Source organism: Narcine bancroftii, chromosome 1, assembly GCF_036971445.1.
Source record: "Narcine bancroftii isolate sNarBan1 chromosome 1, sNarBan1.hap1, whole genome shotgun sequence".
Classification (NCBI taxonomy): domain Eukaryota; kingdom Metazoa; phylum Chordata; class Chondrichthyes; order Torpediniformes; family Narcinidae; genus Narcine; species Narcine bancroftii.
The window spans coordinates 191,498,309-191,524,380 of record NC_091469.1 but is presented as its reverse complement, the minus strand read 5'-3'; the positions used below and the strand labels follow the sequence as shown (position 1 = coordinate 191,524,380).

The 26,072-nt window shown below is 42.0% G+C and overlaps 1 protein-coding gene across 3 annotated transcripts in view; it reads left to right on the top strand.

The window, feature by feature from the left end:
• The window catches only part of ccdc180 (coiled-coil domain containing 180), a 136,624-nt gene that overhangs the window by 101,201 nt on the left and 9,351 nt on the right, over positions 1-26,072 (top strand). For all 3 annotated transcript variants that reach the window (XM_069885833.1, XM_069885842.1, XM_069885852.1), the window contains exons 30-36: positions 935-1,002; positions 2,096-2,186; positions 4,333-4,407; positions 5,915-5,981; positions 7,393-7,537; positions 8,680-8,840; positions 21,146-21,283. In XM_069885833.1, the coding sequence (XP_069741934.1) occupies positions 935-1,002; positions 2,096-2,186; positions 4,333-4,407; positions 5,915-5,981; positions 7,393-7,537; positions 8,680-8,840; positions 21,146-21,283 (745 nt within the window). The remainder of the gene's footprint in view (positions 1-934; positions 1,003-2,095; positions 2,187-4,332; positions 4,408-5,914; positions 5,982-7,392; positions 7,538-8,679; positions 8,841-21,145; positions 21,284-26,072) is intronic.

Genomic DNA, 26,072 nt, shown 5'->3' with positions numbered 1-26,072 from the left:
AGAATAGAGAGATGTGTATTGGGAACAACAGGAAGGCAGAGTTAAGGCCAAGGTTAGATCAAACATGATCTGCTGAAAGGTGGTGCAGGCTGCTAATCTATATGGCCTTCTGTTCCTATTTCTTGCATTCTTCTGCTGATATTTTTAAAGGAATTGAGCAGTAGATACACATATCAAAAAAAGTAGGAACATCAGTTCCTGAGACTCAAGATTTTATTGATTAAAAGAACAAAGGGACTAAGAAATCAATAATTAGGCTGCATTTAGAGTACCAATCTGTTCTGGGTATCTTTGGAAAGGAATTCCAAATAAGTCATGAAGAAATATAAATAAAATTCACAAAATCAATATGGGAAAGAGGGGTGGGCATGGGGATGGGAAATGTTGGTGAGAAACTTCAGTCGTTATCATGATCTGTGAAAAATTAAGCCTAGATATTGGACTTCATCCATTTTAGGTGAACTAAATGGGTGCTATATTTTGATGTGATGCCAAATGGGTATTACCAACCAATTTGGCAACAGCCTCACTATATATTTTTTAAAATCCCATTTAAAAGCAGAGGGCTGAAAGGGCTGATTTCTGTGTGTATGATTTTGATGTACAGCAGGGATGTGGCTCACTGAGCTTGCAGCTCCCTACTCACTTGTGTGCTATGGCTGAGATATGGATCAGCACAGATAAAGAGCTCTCATCATGGCAGCCACATAGACTTGAGACTCTTCACATTGCACCTGAAATTTAGGGGGAAATCTTGTGTGTTTAGCAAAATAGAATGACCTATCAGAAATAATGGTAGCATGTGAAAAGTGAAGGTGAAAGGTCCATGGAATGGAACCATTAGCTCTTTCAAGAAGCAGCCAGAGAGGTATTTGAGATCTCCATTGAATATATAATAATTTTGTGTTGTATTGAAAAAAAATGCAATCTGCAGGACTCACAAGGCAGAAGTAGTACCTGAAACTGTGCCTGAGAAAAATGATGACCAAGTTAAAGTTGGAGGTAAGGCTTTATGCAAAACAGAATCCCTTGAATTGTCCCATTACCTCACATAACAGTGTAGATTTATTCCTGTTTCCTTGTGAGTTCTGAGTTCAGCCTGTTCAAAACCCTTGTAGTCCTTACAAGAGGAAATGGCTGGCTAGAGTGTTTCTCCTCAAATAGGGGAAACAAGAGGAATCTGTGGTGACCTGGAAGAAGAGGTTATCAGTTGGAAAACCCATAATGGGGCAAGTTTCTTCAGCAAGACACTGAAGTGACTGATTGGAGGAAATCAGTTTGTGTGTGTCAAACGAACAACAAATATCTCTCTGAAACCAACAAGAACCTTCCTGAACAATAACCATTTAACTTTATGCATCAGAACCTGATGGCAATTATAAATGTTGAATTCTGGTGTACTGTATGAGAATTGCCTGATACTGGTGAACTTGAAGAAGTAAAAAGTAAATGATTGGATAGTGAAACAGAAAACTTTCCTGAACATATACACATTACAAATATGTGCACTTAGAATTAGAAGGGTGTTAAGCTAGGATAAGTTAAGTTAATAGATCCTGTTATTATGTTTAAAGAAAATTAAAAGCAACTACTGCTTAAGTAACCATTTGTTTTGGTGAATTTCTATTGCTGCTGGGTTTTGGAGTCTTCTGGGCTCATAACTCTACCAACTTCCATTACTCCATTTTTTAGCTGCTACTCCAGCCAATGAACTAACTTAACAGTAGATTCATGGCTGCCCAACTTCATCTTAATCTCATCCAAATCATGCACTATTAGGAGTGCCTGGAAATGGAAACCCTGCCTGAATTTTCTTCAGGAGCATTAAGATCTAGTACATAGAGTAGTGTCCTTATCACCATCAGTTAGCTCAGCATAGATTGTAAATTGAATTATCTTGGTTGATTCATCATTTCACCAGCTCTACATCATGTTCTACAATTAAAGGTCACATATTGACCTCTGGAACATTAAATTTATTTGACATTTTGTATGTGTAGAAATAATTCAGGACACCTGCTGAAAAATGGAAACTGAGAGATCATTAGGCAGTAGCTACATTAAAAATCACACTGTGTTTCATTCACTTCAACAGGATCTCAAACATCGATTGTTTCTGCCTCCCAAAATGTGCACTCTCTCGGTGGGTCTTCTAGAGGACAAAAGACTGTGTCATCACTTCCCAGGTCTCTTACTGTTTAGGATGATTATTTTTAACAGGGATAAGTTCCTGAGTTTTGATTTTAGTGTGGTTTCATTTCTATGAATCTTTGTTTATTCATCCGGATTTGACCAGAACCTATAAGTTCAGGTCAGGGAAAGACATAAGGAGGGTGTTAGTGGTAAAGCAAGCACCTTTACTTTCCCTTCTCCCATGCCCTAATATTTTTTTTAAAAAGTTGCTTTGGAGATTATCATTCGACCTCACTGGAATTCCTTTGCTAGATTTAGTCATTGGAACCTGGAAACCCCCTCCTGAGGCTGCTAAAGCTCTAGACCTTTACCAGAACAAGCTTAAAAATATGGCAGCACTGCCAGAGCTGCTGTAGCTGCCACTGGTGCGGAATGGGGGAGAGCAGAGACATAGCACTCCCCAGCAGGGTCCTACCACCCAGCCCTACTGCTGGTGGCTCCCTACAGGCTGTTAATGGCCTGTTAAAGGAGCTGAAAGTTTTATTTAAAATCCTGCAGCCGCAGGGTCTGGACCCAAGTTGGTGGCGCCTGTGTTTGGCAGGGGCCTTGAGGGGCTTCAGACTCTAGGGGAGCAAATGACTGTTGCAGAGCACCAGTAACCGTGAGAATACCTGGCATTGAGAAGGAGAAGCAGAGGAGTTGACTGTAAGGATGATGTCCACAGTGGCAGACCTGCGAGGGGTTCTGCAGCTGAAGGAAACACACAGGCAGCAAGCTGTTGACGACTTGCGGGCAAGGAGCCCACACAAACTGCAGGCTGTTGGTGTCCGTGTCAAAGGACTCACACTTGCCTTGCAGGCTGCTGGAGACAGGCTCACGAGAACCAGGCATTGGACTGGGATTCAAGAGAAAGCTGAGGACCAGGAGGGCACCCAAAGGGCCCTGCATACTGAAGGCTTCCTCGTTGCGTCTGAGGTTTGGTTCTGGGCTTGGGTTGCCAATAGTTTGAACTGAACTGGTGTCTTGTGTGAGTGCAGAGGCTGTGGTTGGCTGGAGGTGAATCCACAGACACTCCATGACTCGAGGGGGATTATTTTGCTTCTCTTTCTCTAACTGTAAGGATCACTGGATTTGAATCCAGGTGGCTGGCACTGTATCAGCATTGTGCTAACCGCTACACTAACCATGCAATCCCTCTCACAAATCATTGAAGTGTTGAAAGTAATGCAACAACCACAATGCTTCTGTTAAAGGTCATATATAAAAAAAATTAGCTTATTAGCAAACAATGTGATAACACCTCCCATGGAGGCATTTTAATTTTTGCTGTTAGACTAGATTTAAAAGTCATTGCTGCAACTTCTGCACTTACTGTCAGTCAGAGCTATGATTCAGTTGATACATTTCTTGTCTTTAAATCAGAAGATTGAAGAACTACTCCAGAGACTTGACCATCAAAATCTAGATTGATTTAATAATACCCTTTAGAGGAAATACTGTTCAATTTTTATGGATAAACCTGCTTTAACTCCAATTAAATGTAAAAGATGCCATGTTTGCCATTTCAAAGGAATTTTCAACTGTATCCCTTGATCAGCACTTGTAAAAACAGATTATGTGGTTATTATCAGGATTCTCAGGGAAGTTGTGTGCTTTGGACTATCTTATTCATTGCACCATTGGTTAATACCTATATCTAGAAGAGAATGAGAGTCCCAATTCTTAATAACTGATTCGTTTCTAAATTCATTTCTTCAGCTTTGTTTGTAATTTTTTTAATTCTCTAATGACTTCATTCATTTCCCAATATTACTGGGGTCATTCAGATTCATTTTCAATGCAAGACAGAGATGCAACAGTTAGTGCTGCAGCTTCTTGGCTCCAGGGATAAGAGTTCAATCCCAGCCTTGTTCTCTCTGTGATGCATGGGGCTTCCCCTGCATGTCCTGACTCCTCTCTACGGTGGTAGGTAAGTGGCTTCTGTGTATTACCACTTGTGTAGGTGGGTGTCAAGAAGACCAGTAGGGAATTGATTGGCATGCAAGAGAGAATAGGCTACAGGGAATAGAGGGAGAATGGACCTGATGAGTTTGCTTCTCTGGGAGTCAGCATGGACTCAATAGGCCAGATTACCTTTTTCTTGCCATAGTATGTAGTATGTGAAACATGCAAGCTGAAATGAGAATTTTACCTTTCTAGTGCAATTAAATATTCTAAGCCAAATCGCTTTGATCCGAAGTATCAAGTTTTTGGTGAAACTGCAGAAGTATCTGAGTAAGTAGATTCCCAGATTAATTAGTTTTTTGTAAACTTTCTATAATGTGTCCTTGCCTTTTAAGGGATAATTAAAAAGTAAGTAAACTACTTTCTACTATTGGTACATTTCATCAGCTGAGTGAATATAGTTTCTAAAAATCACAGCAATAACCTTGACTCAGGAGAGTGCTCCAAGTGAATGTCAAGGCAGTACTTTGCTTGTGCTTTAAAGGATTTTTGGCACGTCACTCCTTCTTAACATGCTCTTACAATATTTGCCTGTTGCCAATTACAGCTGGCAGTCCCCGTAACAACCAAAGTCCAACAGTCAGTTGCTGAGCTGTCAGAATTCAGTAAGAGGTGATTAGCCACAATCAGGAGGTACAGCACAAGTATCCACAGACTTTCACCAGCTCTGTTCAAGGATGTGTTTGGAATGTTACCAAGAATAACTTTTTCTTTTAAACTTGTAGGTTGTTTGTTTTGGAGAAAATACATTGAAAAACAATGATTTTATTTCCAATTATATGAACCACTTTTGTTATGCAGTATTTGACATTTAGTTTGAGGTGTGGAAATATCCCACAGCTGAATAGAACCATAGAATGCTACAGCACAGAAACAGGCCCTTCTGTCTTTTTAGTCTCACCGACCAGCACCTAGACCATATCCCTCCATATCCATGAACCTGTCCAAATTTTTCTTGTGTCAAAATTAAGCCTACCTTTCTTATTTCAGCTGGCAACTTGTTCACGCTCCCACCATTCTCTTTCCCCAAATGTTCCCTTTTAACTTTTTCCCTTTTACCCTTAACCCATATCTCTCGTTTTTACCTCACCTAACCTCAGTAGAAAGAGCCTGCTTACATTTACTCTATCCTTTTGTATACACTTTAGTAACTCTGACTGACACTTCCAGGCTGGTTGTCTATCAGGTAGGTCTCCCAACATTTGGAGCTCTATTTACCCAAGATGCATTTGACCCCAAGCTGCTGGTGTAAGCATCTAATCTATTACTAAAAGCAACGCATTGTTATGATAGTGGAGAATCATCTCGGCTTCTTTTAAACATTTGCACTCCTTTCCTATTTGCAGTATCCTGCCATAATTGATGATAGATGGTCAAGGTTAAGGAATATGGATCACTTCATGATTGCCCTCTGCTGGAGGGCCTTTTTGAAAGCTGTTTATCTCATTAAGTGACTCAGAACGAGCTACCTTTAAAACATTTATGATAAGCTAGGCAGAGGATAACAGGAAGGCAGGTAGATATGAGGAATCTCAGACCATTATCACCGAAAATTCCTTTGCTGTTATCCTAAAGGACAAAGGCAACATGAGTAGTATTGTTCATGTTGCTGCTTAGTGTCAGACATTCAATGAAAAAGATAACAATCCTGCCGATAGATACCATGTGCTCCCAAAGACTCCACTTTGAGTCTTGATACTGGTTGTTAACTCTTCAGCTCCGAGGAAATTCCAGGCTAATATTTCAAAGTTTAATATAAAGTGTTTATCTTTTCCAGCCATTATAAAGGAGCAATAACATACATTTTATGGGAAAGTACCAATGCCTTGCTGGCAGTGGCTGAAGTAAGTACCGTAATTAATTTGCTCTTTTGATTGAATGATTAATTATAACTTTATGTTTAATTATTATGTGTATTAGCGTTAACTGTTTTATCATGATTTGCTCTGCCGTTGATGACAGTGGGGGAGGGGAGAGGTTATACGGGAAAGAGAGCTTCTGATGCTAAATTAAAGTTTTGCTGAAAAATTGATTTCCCACTGGGCCCTCCCAAGAACTAGAAATTTCTCCCCTCCAGATTAAGCTTGTTTTCAAAGCCTATTATTCTTCAGCATTATGAGAAGGAGTTTCTTGAAAATTATATCTATTTTTAAAACAACTAATGTCTTTTAGTAATTCTAAAATTGATTAAGCATTTTCCTCAGCAGCCAAGTTTATTGTCACCTGATTGTAGAAGTACAACCTGGAAAAAAACAGCATTCTTCAGTCCTCAGTGCAAAACATGCAGACATACAACCAATCATAACACACAGACAGACAAACAGGACAAGTATTTCACCTATACGGATAAATAAATAAATGGATCTTACTTTGTGAATGAGAGTCTCGAATGGTTAATGTGAGCAGTTCCTTTGTGGTCGTTCAGCATTCAGTAGGAAGAAGGTGTTCCTCAGCCTGGTGGTATTGGCTCGAATACTCCTGTATCTCTTTCCCGACGGGAGCAGCTGAAAGATGCTGTGTGCAGGGTGGAAGGGGTCCTCAATGATTTTGCACACCCTCTTCAAACAACAGTCCCGGCAGATCACGTTAATGGGAGGGGGAGAGAGACTCCAGTGATCCTCTTTGCCACTCTTGTGTCTTGTGGATTGATCTCCAATACATTTCTCCGCAGCAACCATACCACACTGTGATGCAGCTGGCCGGGATGCTCTCGATAGAGCTCCTATAGAAGGTTGACATTATAGTGGGTTCAGTCTTCTCAGGAAGTCGCTGTTCCGCCTTCCTGACAAGTGAGATGTTGAGTGTCCACAATAGGTCACTAGTTAAGTGAACTCTAAGGAATTTGGTGTTCTCCACTCTCTCTAGTACAGAGTTGTTGATGTATGGTGGAGGATGGTCTTTCCTGGTCCTCCTGATGTCCACGATCATCTCCTTCATCTTGTCCATGTTGAGACTCAGGTTGTTACTCTCTCACCATTTCACATTTTCCACCTCTTCTCTGCAGTGTGACTCATCGCTGTGGCTGATGAGGCAGAGTATCTTATATACACTGTATGGAAAGCACTGTCTTAATATTCCAATGTATCTTTATCAGTTTCTTCATCATGGAGGACCTTCCTGGATGGATGCTAAATTTAAATATTCCTTGATTACATCCACTGCTCATAAATACACACAGTTGCTTTTAATCCAACAAATCCTTAAGTGTCATGATTTTAGTTTCAACGTGTAACCCTGTTTCTTAATCTGTATTAGGAATATTACAAGAAGAAAGAACGAACTCCAGTCTACAGATCTGAATATCTGAAGGACACATTTGAACTATATGCAGAAGAGGTGATTCAGAAGATGCAATCGTATCAATCTCAGGCAATTGACTATTACAAAAATAGTCTGCGAGGTAAGGTAACACTAAATTTCTTGCAGTAACTTCAATCATATATGTAATTTAATAAAGTATACAGAGAAATGGAGCAGGGTGTTACTCTATGAGTACATTTTGATTTCTGTTATGTAATGTGCTCCCCATCGTTTGCTTCAGTTGATACTGTGAGAGGAACAATATTGAGTAATGAGTACTTCTGCATACTTACTCTTCTCTTCCTTTCCTGAGGTCATTTTTATTTTTATTTCACTGGACCACAGCTCAATGGGCACTGTCTCCATTATTTGAGCCCAGATACTGAGCTCTTTGATAGCAGAGGCTTTTGAAAATAGGAACTCCTTCTGTTCTCCTGCAGGACTCTTAATTATGTCATCCAGTAAGAAGGAGGAGCACAAATTCCAGCAAATTCTTGCTTTCCCCAACTCAGGAATTGTAGAGATCTTTAGCACCATTAAGGCTGTGATGAGGTTCTTCAACCAAACCCAGTCAAGCTGCTGAATAATCATGAAATAGTTTTCAAATACTGCAAGCAGTTTAACTCTGTTCACCTCTCTTTTCTGTAACATTCATTCATTTTCTGTACAAGACTAAGTGAGAATGGTCCCGACAGCTTTCTTTTGATTTCTTTGTTTACATTGATCTGTCCATTTGTGGTCAAAATGAGCTACAAAGGCTTCTGTATTAGTCTGGAATCCTAAAGTTTTCTCTTTTGGATTCATCTTCAATCTTTCCCTTGCAACTCGGTTCTGCATTCCCTCCCTGAGGCTTTTAAATGTATATGGTAAAAATGAATGTCCATTGATCAGTTACACAGGAGGAAAAATTAATGCCTTTGAAGAGAAAGAAGAACAGGAAGTGCCCAGAGGCTTCATGCCAGTCCTCCCACAAAACACCAAGCCAGAATTTCCATGGAAGCTCTCCCTTACTTACCATAGCCATTACAGTTGTGAAATGACCTCAGAAAATGGCATAAGCATGAATTCTGACAGATGTACGCAAAATCCTGCCGGAAATCTTCCCCTCTCCAAACACTGACCTCTTCTAAGGGCAGATCCAAATCTCTTGGTCACAATTTGTGTTCAAACAATTTTGTTACCTTTCCTTTGTAGACAGACTTTGAAACCTTCAACCTCTCCAAGGGTTATCTTTCTCCGCAGAGTTCAGAGAGAAGCTGCAGGTGTTTGAGCAGCTACTCTCTGCTGTGCCTCGTTTCCTAACTGAAGAAATTGTCAAGCATCACATGGAATTTACCGAAAGGATGATGGCTGAGAAACGCTCCTCATTCAGCAAGAAAAAACAGCAACTGGAGATTGCTAAGGTAAATTGGATAAATATTGAAAAAGTAGATAGTACTGCTTTTTGTCATTTCTGTTACTGGCTTGTTACTCCCCTGCCCTCAAGCCACTCCCCCTACACACCTTTTTCAGTCAGTGAGATGGTTGCAAGTTGGGTAGTTCACACCTATCTCCCCCATCCCACCTGTCCAACCATCCTTGCAGCACAGCACACTTTTGTGGGATGTTTGTTGTGCTGTGAATGCTTCCCATTAAAGAGTGTGGAGAACCCTACAATACATGCAAAGAATCTCAAATGTCATTCAGGCTTTGGATTTGAACTTGTCTTGTTCAGGAGCCATTGCTCTTTATCATATTGGTTTGACATTGTGGAGCTTAGGTCAGTTGTTCTGCAACTTTTGTATATGATCGTTGTCTGAAATATAGAATGAGGAAAATTGTGTGGTAAATAATTTCTTAACTCAGGACCTTATTTAAAAAAGTAATCATCACCAACGACTTGAGCTTTGGAGAATGCACTAAAAATGTCTCTGCTTTAATTAACACAAGATGTCCCCATTGAAGCATTAAAAACACAATGTGCAACTGAACTATGCAGAATGACCAAAAAACACTGAGAATAAAACTCCCAATGAACATGTTCATCTTCAAGGAGTCATGTGATGGAGTAGTGGCCAGTAGGGTAAAAACAGCCCTCTCCAGAAAAAAAGAAAAAAAGTCAAGAAAAGACAAAGTTCAACAAATATAAAATATAAGAAATAAAAGATAAAATTGTAGAGAAGAGAAAGAAGATGGCACCTAAGAAGGAAAAAGTAAAATCAACGGGAAAAAAGAAGAAGAAAAGACACAGGAAAAGAAAGAAGAAGGCCTTAGCTGCACGAAGGAATAGGGAGCCGTGGTGGCGAAGAGCGCCCAATCTCCGAGGTTGGTGACAGCCCTGCGGAGTCGCGACCCTCCGACCAATGGACTGCAAAAATGGCTCTCTGAGCCAAACAAAAGTGTGCAACTGTGCATGCACGAGGAGTTGCGCATGAGCAGTGCGCAATCTAAGGTAAAGGAAAACACCGACAGGAGGGGGGCTCAGCCGAGGAACGGGCAACCACGGTGCAACCAGCTGAGGGCTGCCCGACACCAGGACTCTCAGCTGGAAGATGAGGAAAGCGGCAGGAGAGAGAGTGAAGTACCAGGTGAGAAAGAAAGTCGACGGGGTGAACAGCAAGAAGAGCAACAACAGGAGGCCCGGCAGATGAGCAGCTCAGAAGGAGAGGACGAACAGCAAGAGACCCAGCAAGAAGAGGCCCGACAAAGTGATACAAGCAACTCATCACGAAAATCAGAAGAGACACAGATACAAAGAAGAGAAGAAGACACAAACACAGGTACAGAAACAGAAGAAGAGGAAGAAGAAGACCAAGATCTTCACAGAGAAATAGAAGGTAAAACAGATGGACAAAATATAGATAAAGCTTTTTTTGAAGAACAAATGAGAGCATTAAAAGAATAGTTGTCATTAGAATTTAGTGAAATTAAAAGAAAAATGAAAAGATTGGAACTAATCATGACAGAAATAGGGAAAAGAGTAGAAAATGTGGAAGAATGAGAAATGGCTGTAGAAATGGAAGTAAACAACTTAAGAGGAAAATTTGAAGAAAGTGACAAGAAAAAATAAGATCAGAAAATTGATATGTTGGAAAATTACAGTAGGCGAAACAACATAAAAATAGTGGGCCTGAAGGAAGATGTAGAAGGCACAGATATGAAGGAATTTATAAAAGAATGGATCCCGAAGGTCCTGGGAATGACACAAATGCAGGAAGAAATGGAAATAGGAAGGGCACACAGAACACTAGCTCCGAAACCACAGATACATCAAAAACCAAGATCCATCTTAGTAAAATTTTTGAGATATACAACAAGAAAAAATATACTGGAGCGGGCAAGGAATAAAATTAGAGAAGATAATAAACCATTGGAATACAAGGGTCAAAAAATATTTTTTTTTACCAAGACATAAGTTTTGAACTCTTAAAGAGTTTAATACAGCAAAGTCAATCCTGTGGAAAAAAGGTTATAAATTCATGTTAAGGCATCCAGCTGTGCTTAAAATATTTATCCCTGGGGAGCAAAAAAAGACTGTTCTCAGATCCAGAGGAAGCACACAAGAATTTGCAGAATGTTTGCAGGACAGAAGGAGAGATGAAGAGATGCAATAAGAATGAAGAACGGCGATAAAGTATATATAAAGATGTAAAACCAATGTATATGTAAAGCACTAAAGAAGGAAAAAAGAGAAGGGAAGGAAGGAAGTAAGGGGAAAAAAAGGGAGAGTTTTGTTATATGTGTAAAAAAAAAAAGTTTTTTCTGGGTGGGTTTGGTGGGGAGAAAATAACTGTCACTGAAAAATCAGTTGACGCTTGCGAACAGGATCACAATCCAAATGAAAAGGGGAGTTGTGGTTGTCCAGCAAGGGATAAGGGGCAACTCAGAGATGGGGGACATTTGGGGTTAAGGTAATATTGGATGTGGGAGTTGTTGGAGTATTTTATGTTTTAAATGTGTTGTCATACATTGAGTTTATAAAGGGAAAACTGAGAGATGAAAATGGGGAAAAGGGACATGGTGGTGATGAGAAAGCGGAAATGAGGTATAAACAAGATATGAGATGGCCAAGTTGAACTATATGACTATAAACATCAATGGAAAACATAAACAAATTAAAAGGAAGAGGCTATTAAATTTACCGAAAAAAGAAAAAATAGATATATCATTTGACCAGGAAACACATCTAATTGAAGTGGAACATTAAAGAGGAAATGTACCGTCAGCATCATGTAATTCAAAAGCTAGAGGTGTAGCTATATTAATTAATAAAAACATACCAATCAAAATAGAGGAGGAAATAATAGATCCAGCAGGGAGGTATGATTTGATAAAGTGTCAGATATATTCAGAATTTTGGAATTTGCTCAATATATATGCACCTAATGAAGAGGATCAAAAGTTTATGCAGGATATTTTTTTGAAGATTGTAGATACACAAGGAAATATATTGATAGGAGGGGATTTTAACCTTAATTTGGATCCAATGTTGGATAAAACTGGACAAAAGACAAACAAAAAGAATAAAGTGGCTAAATTTATGGTTAAATCGATGCAGGAAATGAAACTTATGGATATATGGAGGAGGCAGCACCTAAGAGAGAAGAATACTCATATTATTCGAGTAGGCACAAAACTTACTCAAGGATGATATGTTTTTGTTGTCGGCCCATATTCAAGGGAGAGTTAGGAAAACTGAGTATAAAGTTAGATTACTATTTGATCATTCACCCCTGTTATTAGCAATAGAACTGGAGGACATCCCACCAAGAACATATAGATGGAGGTTAAACTCCATGCTACTTAAAAGGCAAGAATTAAGAGAGTTTATTGAACGCCAAATTAAAACATATTTTGAAATAAACACGGAATTAGTGAAAGACAAATTTATATTATGGGATGCAATGAAAGCCTTCATTAGAGGGCAGATAATAAGTTATGTCTTTCTTTAGCATGGCTTCACGGACGAAGATTTATGGAGGGGTATGTCCACGTCTGCTGCAGGCTCGTTGGTGACTGACAAGTCCGATGCGGGACAGGCAGGCACGGTTGCAGCAGTTGCAAGGGAAAATTGGTTGGTTGGGGTTGGGTGTTGGGTTTTTTCTCCTTTGTCTTTTATCAGTGAGGTGGGCTCAGCGGTCTTCTTCAAAGGAGGTTGCTGCCCGCCGAACTGTGAAGTGCCAAGATGCACGGTTGGAGGTGATATCAGCCCACTGGCGTTAGTCAATGTGGCAGGCACCAAGAGATTTCTTTAAGCAGTCCTTGTACCTCTTCTTTGGTGCACCTCTGTCTCGGTGGCCAGTGGAGAGCTCGCCATAGAACACGATCTTGGGAAGGCGATGGTCCTCCATTCTGGAGATGTGACCCACCCAGCGCAGTTGGGTCTTCAGCAGCATGGATTCGATGCTTGCGGACTCTGCCAGCTCGACTACTTCGATGTTGGTGATGAAGTCATTCCAATGAATGTTGAGGATGGAGCAGAGACAGCGCTGATGGATGCGTTCTAGGAGCTGTAGGTGATGCCAGTAGAGGACCCATAATTTGGAGCCAAACAGGAGTGTGGGTATGACAACGGCTCTGTACACGCTGATCTTTGTGTGTTTCTTTAGGTGGTTGTTTTTCCAGACTCTTGTGTAATCTTCCAAAGGCGCTATTTGCCTTGGCGAGTCTGTTGTCTATCTCGTTGTCGATCCTTGCATCAGATGAAATGGTGCAGCCGAGGTAGGTAAACTGGTTGACCATTTTGAGTTCAGTGTGCCCGATGGAGATGTGGGGGGGCTGGTGGTCATGGTGGGGAGCTTGCTGATGGAGGACTTCAGTTTTCTTCAGACTGACTTCCAGGCCAAACATTTTGGCAGTTTCCGCAAAACAGGACGTCATGCACTGGAGAGCTGGCTCTGAATGGGCAACTAAGGCGGCATCGTCTGCAAAGAGTAGTTCAAGGACAAGTTGCTCTTGTGTCTTGATGTGAGCTTGCAGGTGCCTCAGATTGAAGAGACTGCCATCCGTGCGGTACCGGATGTAAACATCATCTTCATTGTTGAGGTCTTTATTGGCTTGTTTCAGCATCATGCTGAAGAAGATAGTAAAGAGGGTTGGTGCGAGGACGCAGCCTTGCTTCACGCCGTTGTCAATGGAGAAGGGTTCGAAGAGCTCATTGCTGTATCTGACCCAACCTTGTTGGTTTTCGTGCAGTTGGATAACCATGTTGAGGAACTTGGGGGGGCATCCGAGGCGTTCTAGTATTTTCCTGCTCACAGTGTTAAACGCTTTGGTGAGGTCAACAAAGGTGATGTAGAGTCCTCTGTTTTGTTCTCTGCACTTTTCTTGGAGCTGTCTGAGGGCAAAGACCATGTCAGTAGTTCCTCTGTTTGGTCAAAAGCCAAACTGTGATTCTGGGAGGACATTTTCGGCGACACTAGGTATTAGTCTATTAAGGAGAATCCTAGCGAAGATTTTGCCTGCAATGGAGAGTAGCGTGATTCCCCTGTAGTTTGAGCAGTCTGATTTCTCGCCTTTGTTTTTGTCCAGGGTGATGATAATGGCATCACGAAGGTCCTGAGGCAGCTTTCCTTGGACCCAGCAGAGCATGAAAAACTCATGCAGTTTGGTATGCAGAGCTTTGCCGCCAGCCTTCCAGACCTCTGGAAGATTCCATCCATACCTGCTGCTTTGCCACTTTTCAGTTGTTCATTTGCCTTATATGTCTCTTCCCGGGTAAGAACCTCTAGCCTCAAGGGTTGTTGAGGGAGCTGGAGCAGGGCGGATTCTTGGACTGAGCGGTTGACACTGAAAAGGGATTGGAAGTGTTCTGACCATCGATTGAGGATGGAGATCTTGTCGCTGAGGAGGACTTCACCGTCTGAGCTGCGCAGAGGGCTTTGGACTTGGGGTGAGGGGCTGTACACAGCCTTTAGTGTCTCATAAAAGCCCCTGAAGTCGCCAATGTCGGCGCTAAGCTGGGTTCATTTGACAGTTAAGTTATGTAACTAAGATGAAAAAGGACTACAATCGGGAAATAGAGCAGTTGGAAAGGGAGATAGTAAGTACGGAAAAGGAACTAGTAAAAAGGGATGATATAACAAAAAGGAGAGAATTGGTGGAAAAAAATATGAAACATTACAAATGTACAAGGTGGAGAAGAACATAATGAAAACAAAGCAAAAGTATTACGAACTGGGAGAAAAAACACAAAATATTAGCCTGGCAACTTAAAACAGAACAAGCTGAAAGAACTGTATTGGAAAAAGGACAAACAAATTACATATAATCCAATGGAGATTGATGAGAACATTAAGGAATTTTATGAACAATTATACCAAACTCAGAACAAGGGGAAAGAAGACAAAATAGAAGAGTTTTTAGCTAAAATTGAACTGCCGAAATTGCAAGAAGAGGAACAAAACAAACTGATAAAATCATTTGAAATAGAGGAAGTACAGGATATATTTAAAAAACTGCCGAACAATAAAACACAAGGAGAGGATGGATTCCCAATAGAATTCTATAAAACATTTAAAGAATTATTAATTCCTCCTCTCCTGGAAGTAATGAACCAAGTAGAAGAAACACAAAACTTGCCAGATTCATGCAAGACAGCAATAATTACAGTAATACCAAAGGCGGGGAAGGATCCATTAACACCAGCATCATATAGACCAATATCTCTACTTAACTCAGACTATAAGATAATAGCGAAATTATTAGCATACAGATTGGCCAATTGTGTACCAAAAATAGTAAAACAAGATCAAACTGGATTTATTAAGAAAAGACGAACAGCAGATAATATCTGTAAACTTATTAATCCAATTTATGCAGTTCAAGGAAATAAGAAACCAACAGTGGTTGTTGCTTTAGATGCAGAAAAAGCCTTTGACAGAATAGAATGGAACTATTTATTTAAAGTATTACTGAGATTCAATCTCCCAGAAAAATATATTAATCGGATTAAAGCATTATATAAAGAAATTAGAAAGGCCAAAAAAAGGCACGAAGAGGCTTTGGCAGACAGAGTAAAAATAAATCCAAAGGGTTTCTATAGGTACATTAAAAATAAAAGATTAGTGAGGGATAAAATTGGACCCCTTGTAGATAGCGAAGGTAGGCTGAGTGGGAAGTCAGAGGAAATGGGGGAATTTTGAATGATTTCTTTGCCTCGGTATTCACTAGGGAAAAAAATATTGAACCAGTTGAAGTAAAGAAAAATAGTGGGGAGGTCATGAAGCATATAAGGATAACTGAGGAGGTAGTGATGGCTGTGTTGAAAAAGATAAAGGTGGATAAATTTCCGGGACCGGACAAAATATTCCCAAGGACACTCGGGGAGGCTTGTGGACAGATAGTGGGGCCATTAACAGAGATATTTAGGATGTCACTGGTCACGGGGGTAGTGCCAAAGGATTGGAAGGTGGCGCATGTGGTTCCGCTGTTTAAGAAAGGGTCCAAATGTAAACCTGGGAATTATAGGCCCGTGAGTCTGACGTCTGTGGTGGGTAAGTTGATGGAAAGTGTTCTGAGGGATGGTATTTACAAATATTTGGAGGTACAGGGATTGATAGGGAGTAATCAGCATGGTTTTGTCAGGGGTAGATCATGCTTGACAAACCTGATTAAGTTTTTCGAAGGGGTTACAAAAAAGGTTGATGAAGGGAAAGCTGTGGATGTTGTCTATTTAGACTTTAGTAAAGCTTTTGACAAAGTTCCCCACAGGAGGTTAGGAAAAAGGTGGAGCATTAGGTATAAATAAGGAGGCAGTGAAATGGATTCAGCAATGGTTGGATGGGAGGTGTCAGAGAGTAGTGGTAGAAAATTGTTTGTCCAGTTGGAGGCCGGTGACTAGTGGAGTTCCTCAGGGATGGGTCCTAGGTCCACTATTGTTTGTTATATATATTAACGATCTGGAAGTAGGGGTGGAGAATTGGATAAGCAAGTTTGCAGATGATAGAAAGCTTGGTGGTGTTGTGGACAGTGAGGAAGATTATCATAGATTAAAAGGGGATTTAGGAAGGCTGGAGGTGTGGGCTGAGAAATGGCTGATGGAATTTAATACAGATAAGTGTGAGGTGTTACATTTTGGAAAGACAAATCTAAATAGGTCATGTGCATTAAATGGTAGACTATTGAGATGTGCAGAGCAACAAAGGGATTTAGGAGTGATGGTAAATAGTATCCTCAAGGCTGATACTCAGGTAGATGGTGTGGTGAAGAAGGCATTTGGAATGTTGGCCTTCATAAATTGAAGTATTGAATTCAAGAGTAGGGAGGTTATGATGAAATTGTACAAGGCATTGGCGAGGCCAAATTTGGAGTACTGTGTACAGTTTTGGTCACCAAATTATAGGAAAGATATAAACAAAATAGAGAGAGTACAGAGAAGGTTCACGAGAATGTTGACAGGATTTCAAGGTTTGAGTTACAGGGAAAGGTTGTGCAGACTGGGGCTTTTTTCTCTGGAGCGTAGAAGATTGAGAGGGGACTTGATAGAGGTGTTTAATATTTTAAAAGGGACAGACAGAGTAAATGTGGATAGGCTTTTTCAATTAAGAGTGGGGGAGATTCAAACTAGAGGGCATGGTTTAAGATTGAAGGGGGAAAATTATAAGGGGAACATGAGGGGAAATTTCTTTACGCAAAGGGTAGTAGGGATGTGGAATGAGCTTCCGGCAGATGTGGTCGAGGCGGGATCATTGGTTACATTTAAGGATAGACTGGATAGTTACATGGAGAGGAGAGGACTGGAGGGGTATGGACCGGGTGCTGGTCAGTGGGACTAGGAGGGTGGGGATTTGTTACGGCATGGACTAGTAGGGCCGAACTGGCCTGTTCTGTGCTGTAAGTGGTTATATGGTTATATGTTATATGGTTATATAATGGACTGTTGGCGAAGGTAACAGTAAATGGATATGTATTGAGCCAATTTAAATTAAGGAGGTCAACTAGACAGGGATGTCTATATACCCCCCCCCCCTCATTGTTCGCCTTAGCAATAGAACCATTGGCAGAACTGATAAGAACAGAGAATAAAATAAAAGGGATAAAAATAAAGGAGAAGGAGTATAAAATCAGTTTATTTGCAGATGACATCATTAGTATACCTAACAGAACCAGAAATATCAATAAAAGAATTACATAAGAAATTGAAGGAGTATGGAGAAATATCGGGGTACAAGATCAATGCATATAAAAGTGAAGTGATGCCAATGAGTAACGTGGATTATACAGAATTTAAAAAAGAATCACCATTTAAATGGCAAACATAAGCAATCCAATACCTAGGTATCAGGTTAGATAATAACTTAAGCCACCTGTATAAACTAAATTATCAGCCACTAATAAAGAAATTGCAGGAAGACTTGGAACATTGGAAAGAATTACCACTAACGTTGATAGGGAGGGTAAATTGCATTAAAATGAATGTCTTCCCAAGGATATAATACTTATTTCAATCATTGCCAATTCCTTGAACAGAGAAATTCTTTAATGAACTAAAGAGAATAATAAGGAAATTCTTGTGGAAAGGGGGGAAACTGAGGGCAGTGTTAGATAAATTAACAGAGAGGTTATAACCAAGGTGGTTTGCAGTTAACAAACTTTAAAAATTATTGTAGAGCCGCACAATTAAGGTATTTATCAGATTTTTACCAGACAAGGGAAAAACCAGACTGGACTGAGAAGTAGATAAAATAGGGGAGAAGGTACCGGAACATATACTTTATAAGTGGGATGAAAAGCTGGTACAATATAAAAGCTCACCAGTATTGCATCATTTACTCAATATATGGAAGAAGATCCACTTAGAAAGGGAAAAAATGAATTACCAAATATCAAAATTGTTATTGACACAAAACCCACTAATCCCTTTTACAATAGGCAATCTTTCCTTTAGAGAATGGGAGAGAAAAGGAATCAAAAGAATAGAAAATTGTTTTTTGGGAAATAATTTATTAACACTTGAACAGTTGAAGTACAAATAAGGATTTGTACCCATGATGCAATGTTTGCATATCATCAACTGAAAGATTATTTAAAGGATAAATTGGGAGACAGACTGAGATTACCAGAAGGAAGCAGCTTTGAATATGTGATTACAGACACAATGATAATTAAAAGATATATAATGAACATGTACATTAAGCTGCAAGATAAGGAAAATGATGAAATAAGCTATAAACCTAAACAATAGTGGGAAAATGATTTAAACATAAAGATAAAAAATGAAGCATGGGAAAAGTTATGTTCTGGAACTATGAAGAATATAATAAACACAAGGTAATGCACGATACAGTATAATTGGTTCCACAGGTTATATATCACACCTCAAAAGTTAAAAGAATGGGATCCAACATTATCAGATAGATGTTTTCGCTGTAAGAAGAAAATGGGAACAACAGTACATTCAATTTGGGCATGTGAGAAAGTGAAAATGTTTTGGGAAGATCTAAATCAGATATTAAATAAAATCACAAAAAATAACATACTAAAAATTCCAGAGATCTTTCTTCTAAGTAATATAAGTAAGGAATTTGGCCTCAAATTGGATAAAGTGCAAAAAAGATTTATTATGATAGCCTTAGCAGAAGCAAAAATATGTATAATGTCACCTTGGAAAATGGAAGAGAGCAATGGTACATAGAAATGAATAAATGTATTCCATTGGAAAAAAATAACATATAATTAAAAAAATAAAGTCACATTATTTGAACAAATTTGGGAACCATGCATGGAACATAACAAAGAGGGCTTGCCTCGGACATCCACCCCCTAAAATGTAAGAAGACAAAACTACTTGATCAAGTGCGTAAAAGTAGATGACACATTTTTCTTGTTTATTTCTCATTGTGTGAAGACATTGTTTAATGGTTTAATTGTATTGTATAAGTTGGATATTTTTTTTGAGGGGGGTGGGAAGGGGGATGGGAGGGTTGGGGAAAAAAGGAGAAAATGCCACTGTATATATTTAATGAGAAACATTTGTATTTATTTTGGTTGATATGGTTCACAGTGTGAAAAATAAAAGATTATATTTTAAAAAAAGAACATGTTCATCTTCCAAAAAGTGACACAGAGAGCATTGGGAACAAGAAGCCACAATATTTTAAGATGACGCTTATCACGTAGATTGCGCACTTTGATTCAATTTGCACACTTTGATCAAACATTTTGGCAGTAATGGAAAAAATATGAAATTGTATTGCAAAATATATCCAGGCTTAGCAAAGGTATATACAAAGGATATGTTATAAAGAATGGTGATAATAAGGAGTTGGATAGTGATGAGTGGTGAGGTGCTGAGGAGAAGATAGGGCATTGATTGGAGACGAGTTGTATTGATGTGGGATGCCAGGGTGTGTGTGGAAATCATTAAAATGGGGTATTTAGTGATGATAAAAGTGTCAAATCAGGGAAATAAGAAGTGAGAGTAAAAGAGTGGGTATAATGGTAGGGATGATCATGGGAAAGCAGCAATGATGACTGGTGGATAGTGGCAGAAAGTTTATTAGATCACCTGCTGACCAACTCCTTTTATGGCTCAACTTAATAGGATTCAACTATCAGTGTTGCAGCGTACTTTGATCAACTTAACTTCACAGAGAGTTTAATAAGAGACTCAGCAGATGCTGTAATTATAGTTTAATACACTAAAGTGCTGGATAAACTCAGGAGGTCACACAGCATCTCACTTCACAGAGAAAAGCTTTACATTTTGTTTTTATATGACTAACTGTTGACAATTGTGTTCCAAGATTTTACCTTGCCCTTTTAACTTCAAAGATATTTGCTTTGGATAAAAATTTCACGGTGTTGTCTTTCTGAATCTCCTGCAAACAGTTTGTTTATATTGTATACTAGCAGAGCGTTACTTCAAAGATTAGTCACTTCCAGATGTATTGTTTTTTTCAGTCGCTTCATTCAGGAAAGTTTACAGACACTGTCATTGTAGTGCAATAAAAGTGCTGGAGAAACTCGGTGGGCCACGCTTATTTCTGTAAACATCCTTTCCATTCTACAGTTAATTGAGCCTTCTGCCTAGCTTTTTACACAAGCCATGGAAATAACACAGTGTGAAAATCCTCAGATACAGAGCAATAACTAACACAATTTTCTTCAGTGGCATTCCATTGCAATCTTAGAACCATAGAACACTGCAGTACAGAAACCAACCCCTTGGCACATCTAGTCTTTGCCGAACAATTATTCTGCCTAGCCCACTGACGTGTATCCAGACCGTATCCCTCCATATGTACCTGTCTTAAATGTCAAAATGGAGCCTGCATTTACCAATTCAGCTGGTAGCTCATTCTAGAATTGAGAAAATAAGGAGGATCAATTCTTAACTCTTATCTCTCTAAAAATGAAAACAAACAACATTGCTAAGATGTATGGTTGTGAGAAGAGAGGTGATTAGCATCTCTTCGTCATTTGACATTTTATTGTGCATGTAAACAGTTCAGTAGGATTGAGATCTGATTTCCCTAAGGTGTCACAAAAATGGAGCTTAATACATGAACTAAACATCATTAGTGGGCAGAGGAGTTAAGGGTTATGGGGATAAGGCTGGAAAGGGGTACTGATGGTAGTGATCAGCCATGATCTGTAAAATGGCGGTGCTGGCTCGATGGGCCAAAGGGCCTACTCCAGCTCCTATTGTCTATTGTAGGCTGATTAATTGGCCAATTCCTGTGTGTAGATAGTGCCCATCTTGACTCATTCTATTTATTTTTATTAGACTGGAAACGAACACAGGTTGCGGCCGATTTTGGGTCATCCCAACAATCTCGAGATCCTCAAGCGTCTGTGCAAAGAGGAGGAACTACGGCAAGACACTGATACTACAGAGATCACTAGCAATGCAGAAAACCTCAAGGCAAGAAGATAATTGAACATTCCCAAAACTAAATGGCCTATTAACTCGCTTACTCCATTTTTCGGAGTTTCCCCAGTAGAGATCTAGTGGGGATTTCCATGGGTTCTCCAACCACAGAGGGTATCACTGCCAAACCTGATTCAATCTTTTCCTGTCACCTGCTCATAAACCTTTCCCTTAGGCCACTGGACAGTGATGAAGAATGAGAATCCTTCTTCACTCTTTTCCAATGATAATTCTGTCCCTCTCCACCAACCAACTGATCACAATTTTTAATAAAGGTTAGGCAATATACTATGTATGCTACCAGACACCTTGGACCTATAAATGATCACTCCTTACAAATCTCTTAAAGAAAATTGATCATATTTCTTAATTAGTTGAGCAAACTAGTCAATAATGACTCACCAGCTTGTTGACAACACCTCAGTAGGCCCTTTCAAACTGCCATGTAAAATGGGGTTAACCAGTCAATTTGACTCAGGTAAATGGCGATTTGAAAGGGTCCAAGTGGGTCAACCTGGTTAGAACCCAACTGGTTCCCTGGCCTACCTCAGTGGTAGTCAGGAAACCCAGTAAAACTTACCCGGGTATCCTGCTCTGGCGGTTTGAAAAGGGGAATGGCCAACCCAGTTACTCTGGTGACGACAGTGCTTGCATGCCTGTGTCATAGTGAAACCCCTGGCTGAGGTTCCGCAGCAATTGGGGGGGGGGGGGGGGGCGAGAGAGTGGTTGCTACTGCGATCAAGGAGGGAGGGGAGGACCATGAGCAGTAAGAGCGGCATGGGGGATTATGGGTAAGAAAGACGGCCATTGTTCCTGCACTCCCTCATTGAGCTGTTGCCGCGAACCAGAGCAGCATGTTGTGGCACCCCCCCCCCCCCAGTATATGGCAGCAGCATGACACTGAAGGGGGGGTGGTGACTGATTGGGGGGGTGGGGACTGACAGCCAATACTTTCCATGAGTGCGTGACGCGTCACTCACCACATCATCATGGGGGCAGGATTCCCCATAAATCGCCGGGTTGGCGATTTATCAAGTAGGCCTGGCTGCAATTTAAAAGATTCATCCGGCACCTATGACCCAGTAATTGTAGCCAGGTCCCAGGAAGGCTACCCAGGTGCTGCAATTTGAAAGCACCTAGTGAGTTTATGGTCTATTATATCTTCTTTTTTTTTCTTTCTTTGGCTTGGCTTCGCGGACGAAGATTTATGGAGGGGGTAAAAAGTCCACGTCAGCTGCAGGCTCGTTTGTGGCTGACAAGTCCGATGCGGGACAGGCAGACACGATTGCAGCGGTTGCAAGGGAAAATTGGTTGGTTGGGGTTGGGTGTTGGGTTTTTCCTCCTTTGCCTTTTGTCAGTGAGGTGGGCTCTGCGGTCTTCTTCAAAGGAGGTTGCTGCTCGCCAAACTGTGAGGCGCCAAGATGCACGGTTTGAGGCGTTATCAGCCCACTGGCGGTGGTCAATGTGGCAGGCACCAAGAGATTTCTTTAGGCAGTCCTTGTACCTTTTCTTTGGTGCACCTCTGTCACGGTGGCCAGTGGAGAGCTCGCCATATAACACGATCTTGGGAAGGCGATGGTCCTCCATTCTGGAGACGTGACCCATCCAGCGCAGCTGGATCTTCAGCAGCGTGGACTCGATGCTGTCGACCTCTGCCATCTCGAGTACTACGACATTAGGGGTGTAAGCGCTCCAATGGATGTTGAGGATGGAGCGGAGACAACGCTGGTGGAAGCGTTCTAGGAGCCGTAGGTGGTGCCGGTAGAGGACCCATGATTCGGAGCCGAACAGGAGTGTGGGTATGACAACGGCTCTGTATACGCTTATCTTTGTGAGGTTTTTCAGTTGGTTGTTTTTCCAGACTCTTTTGTGTAGTCTTCCAAAGGCACTATTTGCCTTGGCGAGTCTGTTGTCTATCTCATTGTCGATCCTTGCATCTGATGAAATGGTGCAGCCGAGATAGGTAAACTGGTTGACCGTTTTGAGTTTTGTGTGCCCGATGGAGATGTGGGGGGGCTGGTAGACATGGTGGGGAGCTGGCTGATGGAGGACTTCAGTTTTCTTCAGGCTGACTTCCAGGCCAACCATTTTGGCAGTTTCCGCAAAGCAGGACGTCAAGCGCTGAAGAGCTGGCTCTGAATGGGCAACTAAAGCGGCATCATCTGCAAAGAGTAGTTCACGGACAAGTTTCTCTTGTGTCTTGGTGTGAGCTTGCAGGCGCCTCAGATTGAAGAGACTGCCATCCGTGCGGTACCGGATGTAAACAGCGTCTTCATTGTTGGGGTCTTTCATGGCTTGGTTCAGCATCATGCTGAAGAAGATTGAAAAGAGGGTTGGTGCGAGAACACAGCCTTGCTTCACGCCATTGTTAATGGAGAAGGGTTCAGAGAGCTCATTGCTGTATCTGACCCGACCTTGTTGGTTTTCGTGCAGTTGGATAATCATGTTGAGGAACTTTGGGGGACATCCGATGCGCTCTAGTATTTGCCAAAGCCCTTTCCTGCTCACGGTGTCGAAGGCTTTGGTGAGGTCAACAAAGGTGATGTAGAGTCCTTTGTTTTGTTCTCTGCACTTTTCTTGGAGCTGTCTGAGGGCAAAGACCATGTCAGTGGTTCCTCTGTTTGCGCGAAAGCCGCACTGTGATTCTGGGAGAATATTCTCGGCGACACTAGGTATTATTCTATTTAGTAGAATCCTAGCGAAGATTTTGCCTGCAATGGAGAGCAACGTGATTCCCCTGTAGTTTGAGCAGTCTGATTTCTCGCCTTTGTTTTTGTACAGGGTGATGATGGTGGCATCACGAAGATCCTGAGGCAGTTTACCTTGGTCCCAACAAAGCTTGAAAAACTCATGCAGTTTGGCATGCAGAGTTTTGCCGCCAGCCTTCCAGACTTCTGGGGGGATTCCATCCATACCTGCTGCTTTGCCACTTTTCAGTTGTTCGATTGCCTTATATGTCTCATCCAGGGTGGGAACCTCATCCAGCTCTAGCCTTAGGGGCTGTTGAGGGAGCTGGAGCAGGGCGGAATCTTGGACTGAGCGGTTGGCACTGAAAAGAGATTGGAAGTGTTCTGACCATCGGTTGAGGATGGAGATCTTGTCGCTGAGGAGGACTTTGCCGTCTGAGCTGCGCAGCGGGCTTTGGACTTGGGGTGAGGGGCCGTACACAGCCTTTAGAGCCTCGTAGAAACCCCTGAAGTCGCCAATGTCCGCGCTGAGCTGGGTTCGTTTGGCGAGGCTAGTCCACCACTCATTTTGGATCTCCCGGAGTTTGCGCTGAAGATGTCTGCATGCGCGACGGAAGGCTTGTTTCTTCTCTGGACAGGACGGCTTTGTAAGGTGAGCCTGGTGGGCAGCTCGCTTCTTTGCCAGCAGCTCCTGGATTTCCTGGCTGTTTTCGTCAAACCAGTCCTTGTTTTCCCTGGAGGAGAAGCCCAGTACCTCTTCAGTGGATTGCAGTATGGTAGTCTTCAACTGATCCCAGAGGGTTTCAGGGGACGGGTCCGTGAGGCGGGTTGCAACGTCGAGCTTTGCTTTGAGGTTTGCCTGGAAGTTTCCTCTCGCTTCGTCTGACTGCAGGTTTCCAACATTGAACCTCTTTCTGGGGGCTTTATTGTTCCTGGGCTTTGGCTTGAAGTGAAGGTTGAGCTTGCAGCGAACCAGCCGGTGGTCAGTGTGGCATTCCGCGCTAGGCATGACCCTGGTGTGGAGCACATCTTGTTTGTCACTTTCTCGCACCAGGATGTAGTCCAGGAGGTGCCAGTGTTTGGATCGGGGATGCATCCAGGTGGTCTTAAGGCTGTCCCTCTGCTGAAAAAGGGTGTTTGTAATGACAAGTCGCTGTTCTGCGCAGAGCTCCAACAGGAGACGCCCATTGTCGTTGCACTTGCCGACGCCATGCTTGCCCAGGATTCCTGGCCAGGTTTCTGAGTCTTTGCCGACACAAGCGTTGAAGTCGCCCAGGATGACAACCTTGTCGGCTGTAGGGGTACGTTGGATGAGGTTGCGCAGGTCGGTGTAGAACTTGTTCTTTTCTGCTGGTTCCGCCTGGAGGGTTGGAGCATAGACACTGATGAGGGTGATGTGACGCTTGTTTTGAAGTGGGAGTCGCATGGACATGATTCGGTCCGAGAGGCCTGTCGGAAGGTTTTCGAGTTTGGAGGCAATGAAGCTCTTGACCATGAAGCCTACACCAGATAGGCGTCGTTCATCCGAAGGCTTGCCAGACCAGTAGAGTGTGTAGCCCGCGCCGCGTTCTTGGAGGCTGCCTACATCTGCCAGGCGGACTTCACTGAGAGCGGCTATGTCGATGTCAAGTCTGAGGAGTTCATGTGCAATGAGGGCAGACCGACGTTCAGGTCGGTGGCTGTCAGCCTTGTTCTGATGTTCCAGCATGCTAGCTTGAATTTGTGAGCATCTTTTGAGGGGGAGGACGTGGAGGGGGAGGACGTGGAGGGGGAGGACGTGGAGGGGGAGGACGTGGACCTGTCCTCGGGCCTGCGCAAAGGAGCTTTTAGGTGGAGTGCAGTGCGCGCAGTACTGGCCCCACCCTTTACACCCATGGTTCGTGTGCCGTGGCCAAGCAAGCTGGGACGTGGCAGCAAGGTCCTTGGGTCGTAGGTTTTATATCGGAGTGGCCTTCTCCTATGCAGGTTTCTTACCCGGGCTGGAGGGGCCTGCCTCCCCTCCTAGGTCGGTCCATACTGCCCGGACCGGGGCCGAGGCCGCCGCAGTTCACCCTGTGCCTGGATTGGGGCCGCCGCCTCCCACTCTCTGCCCGGAT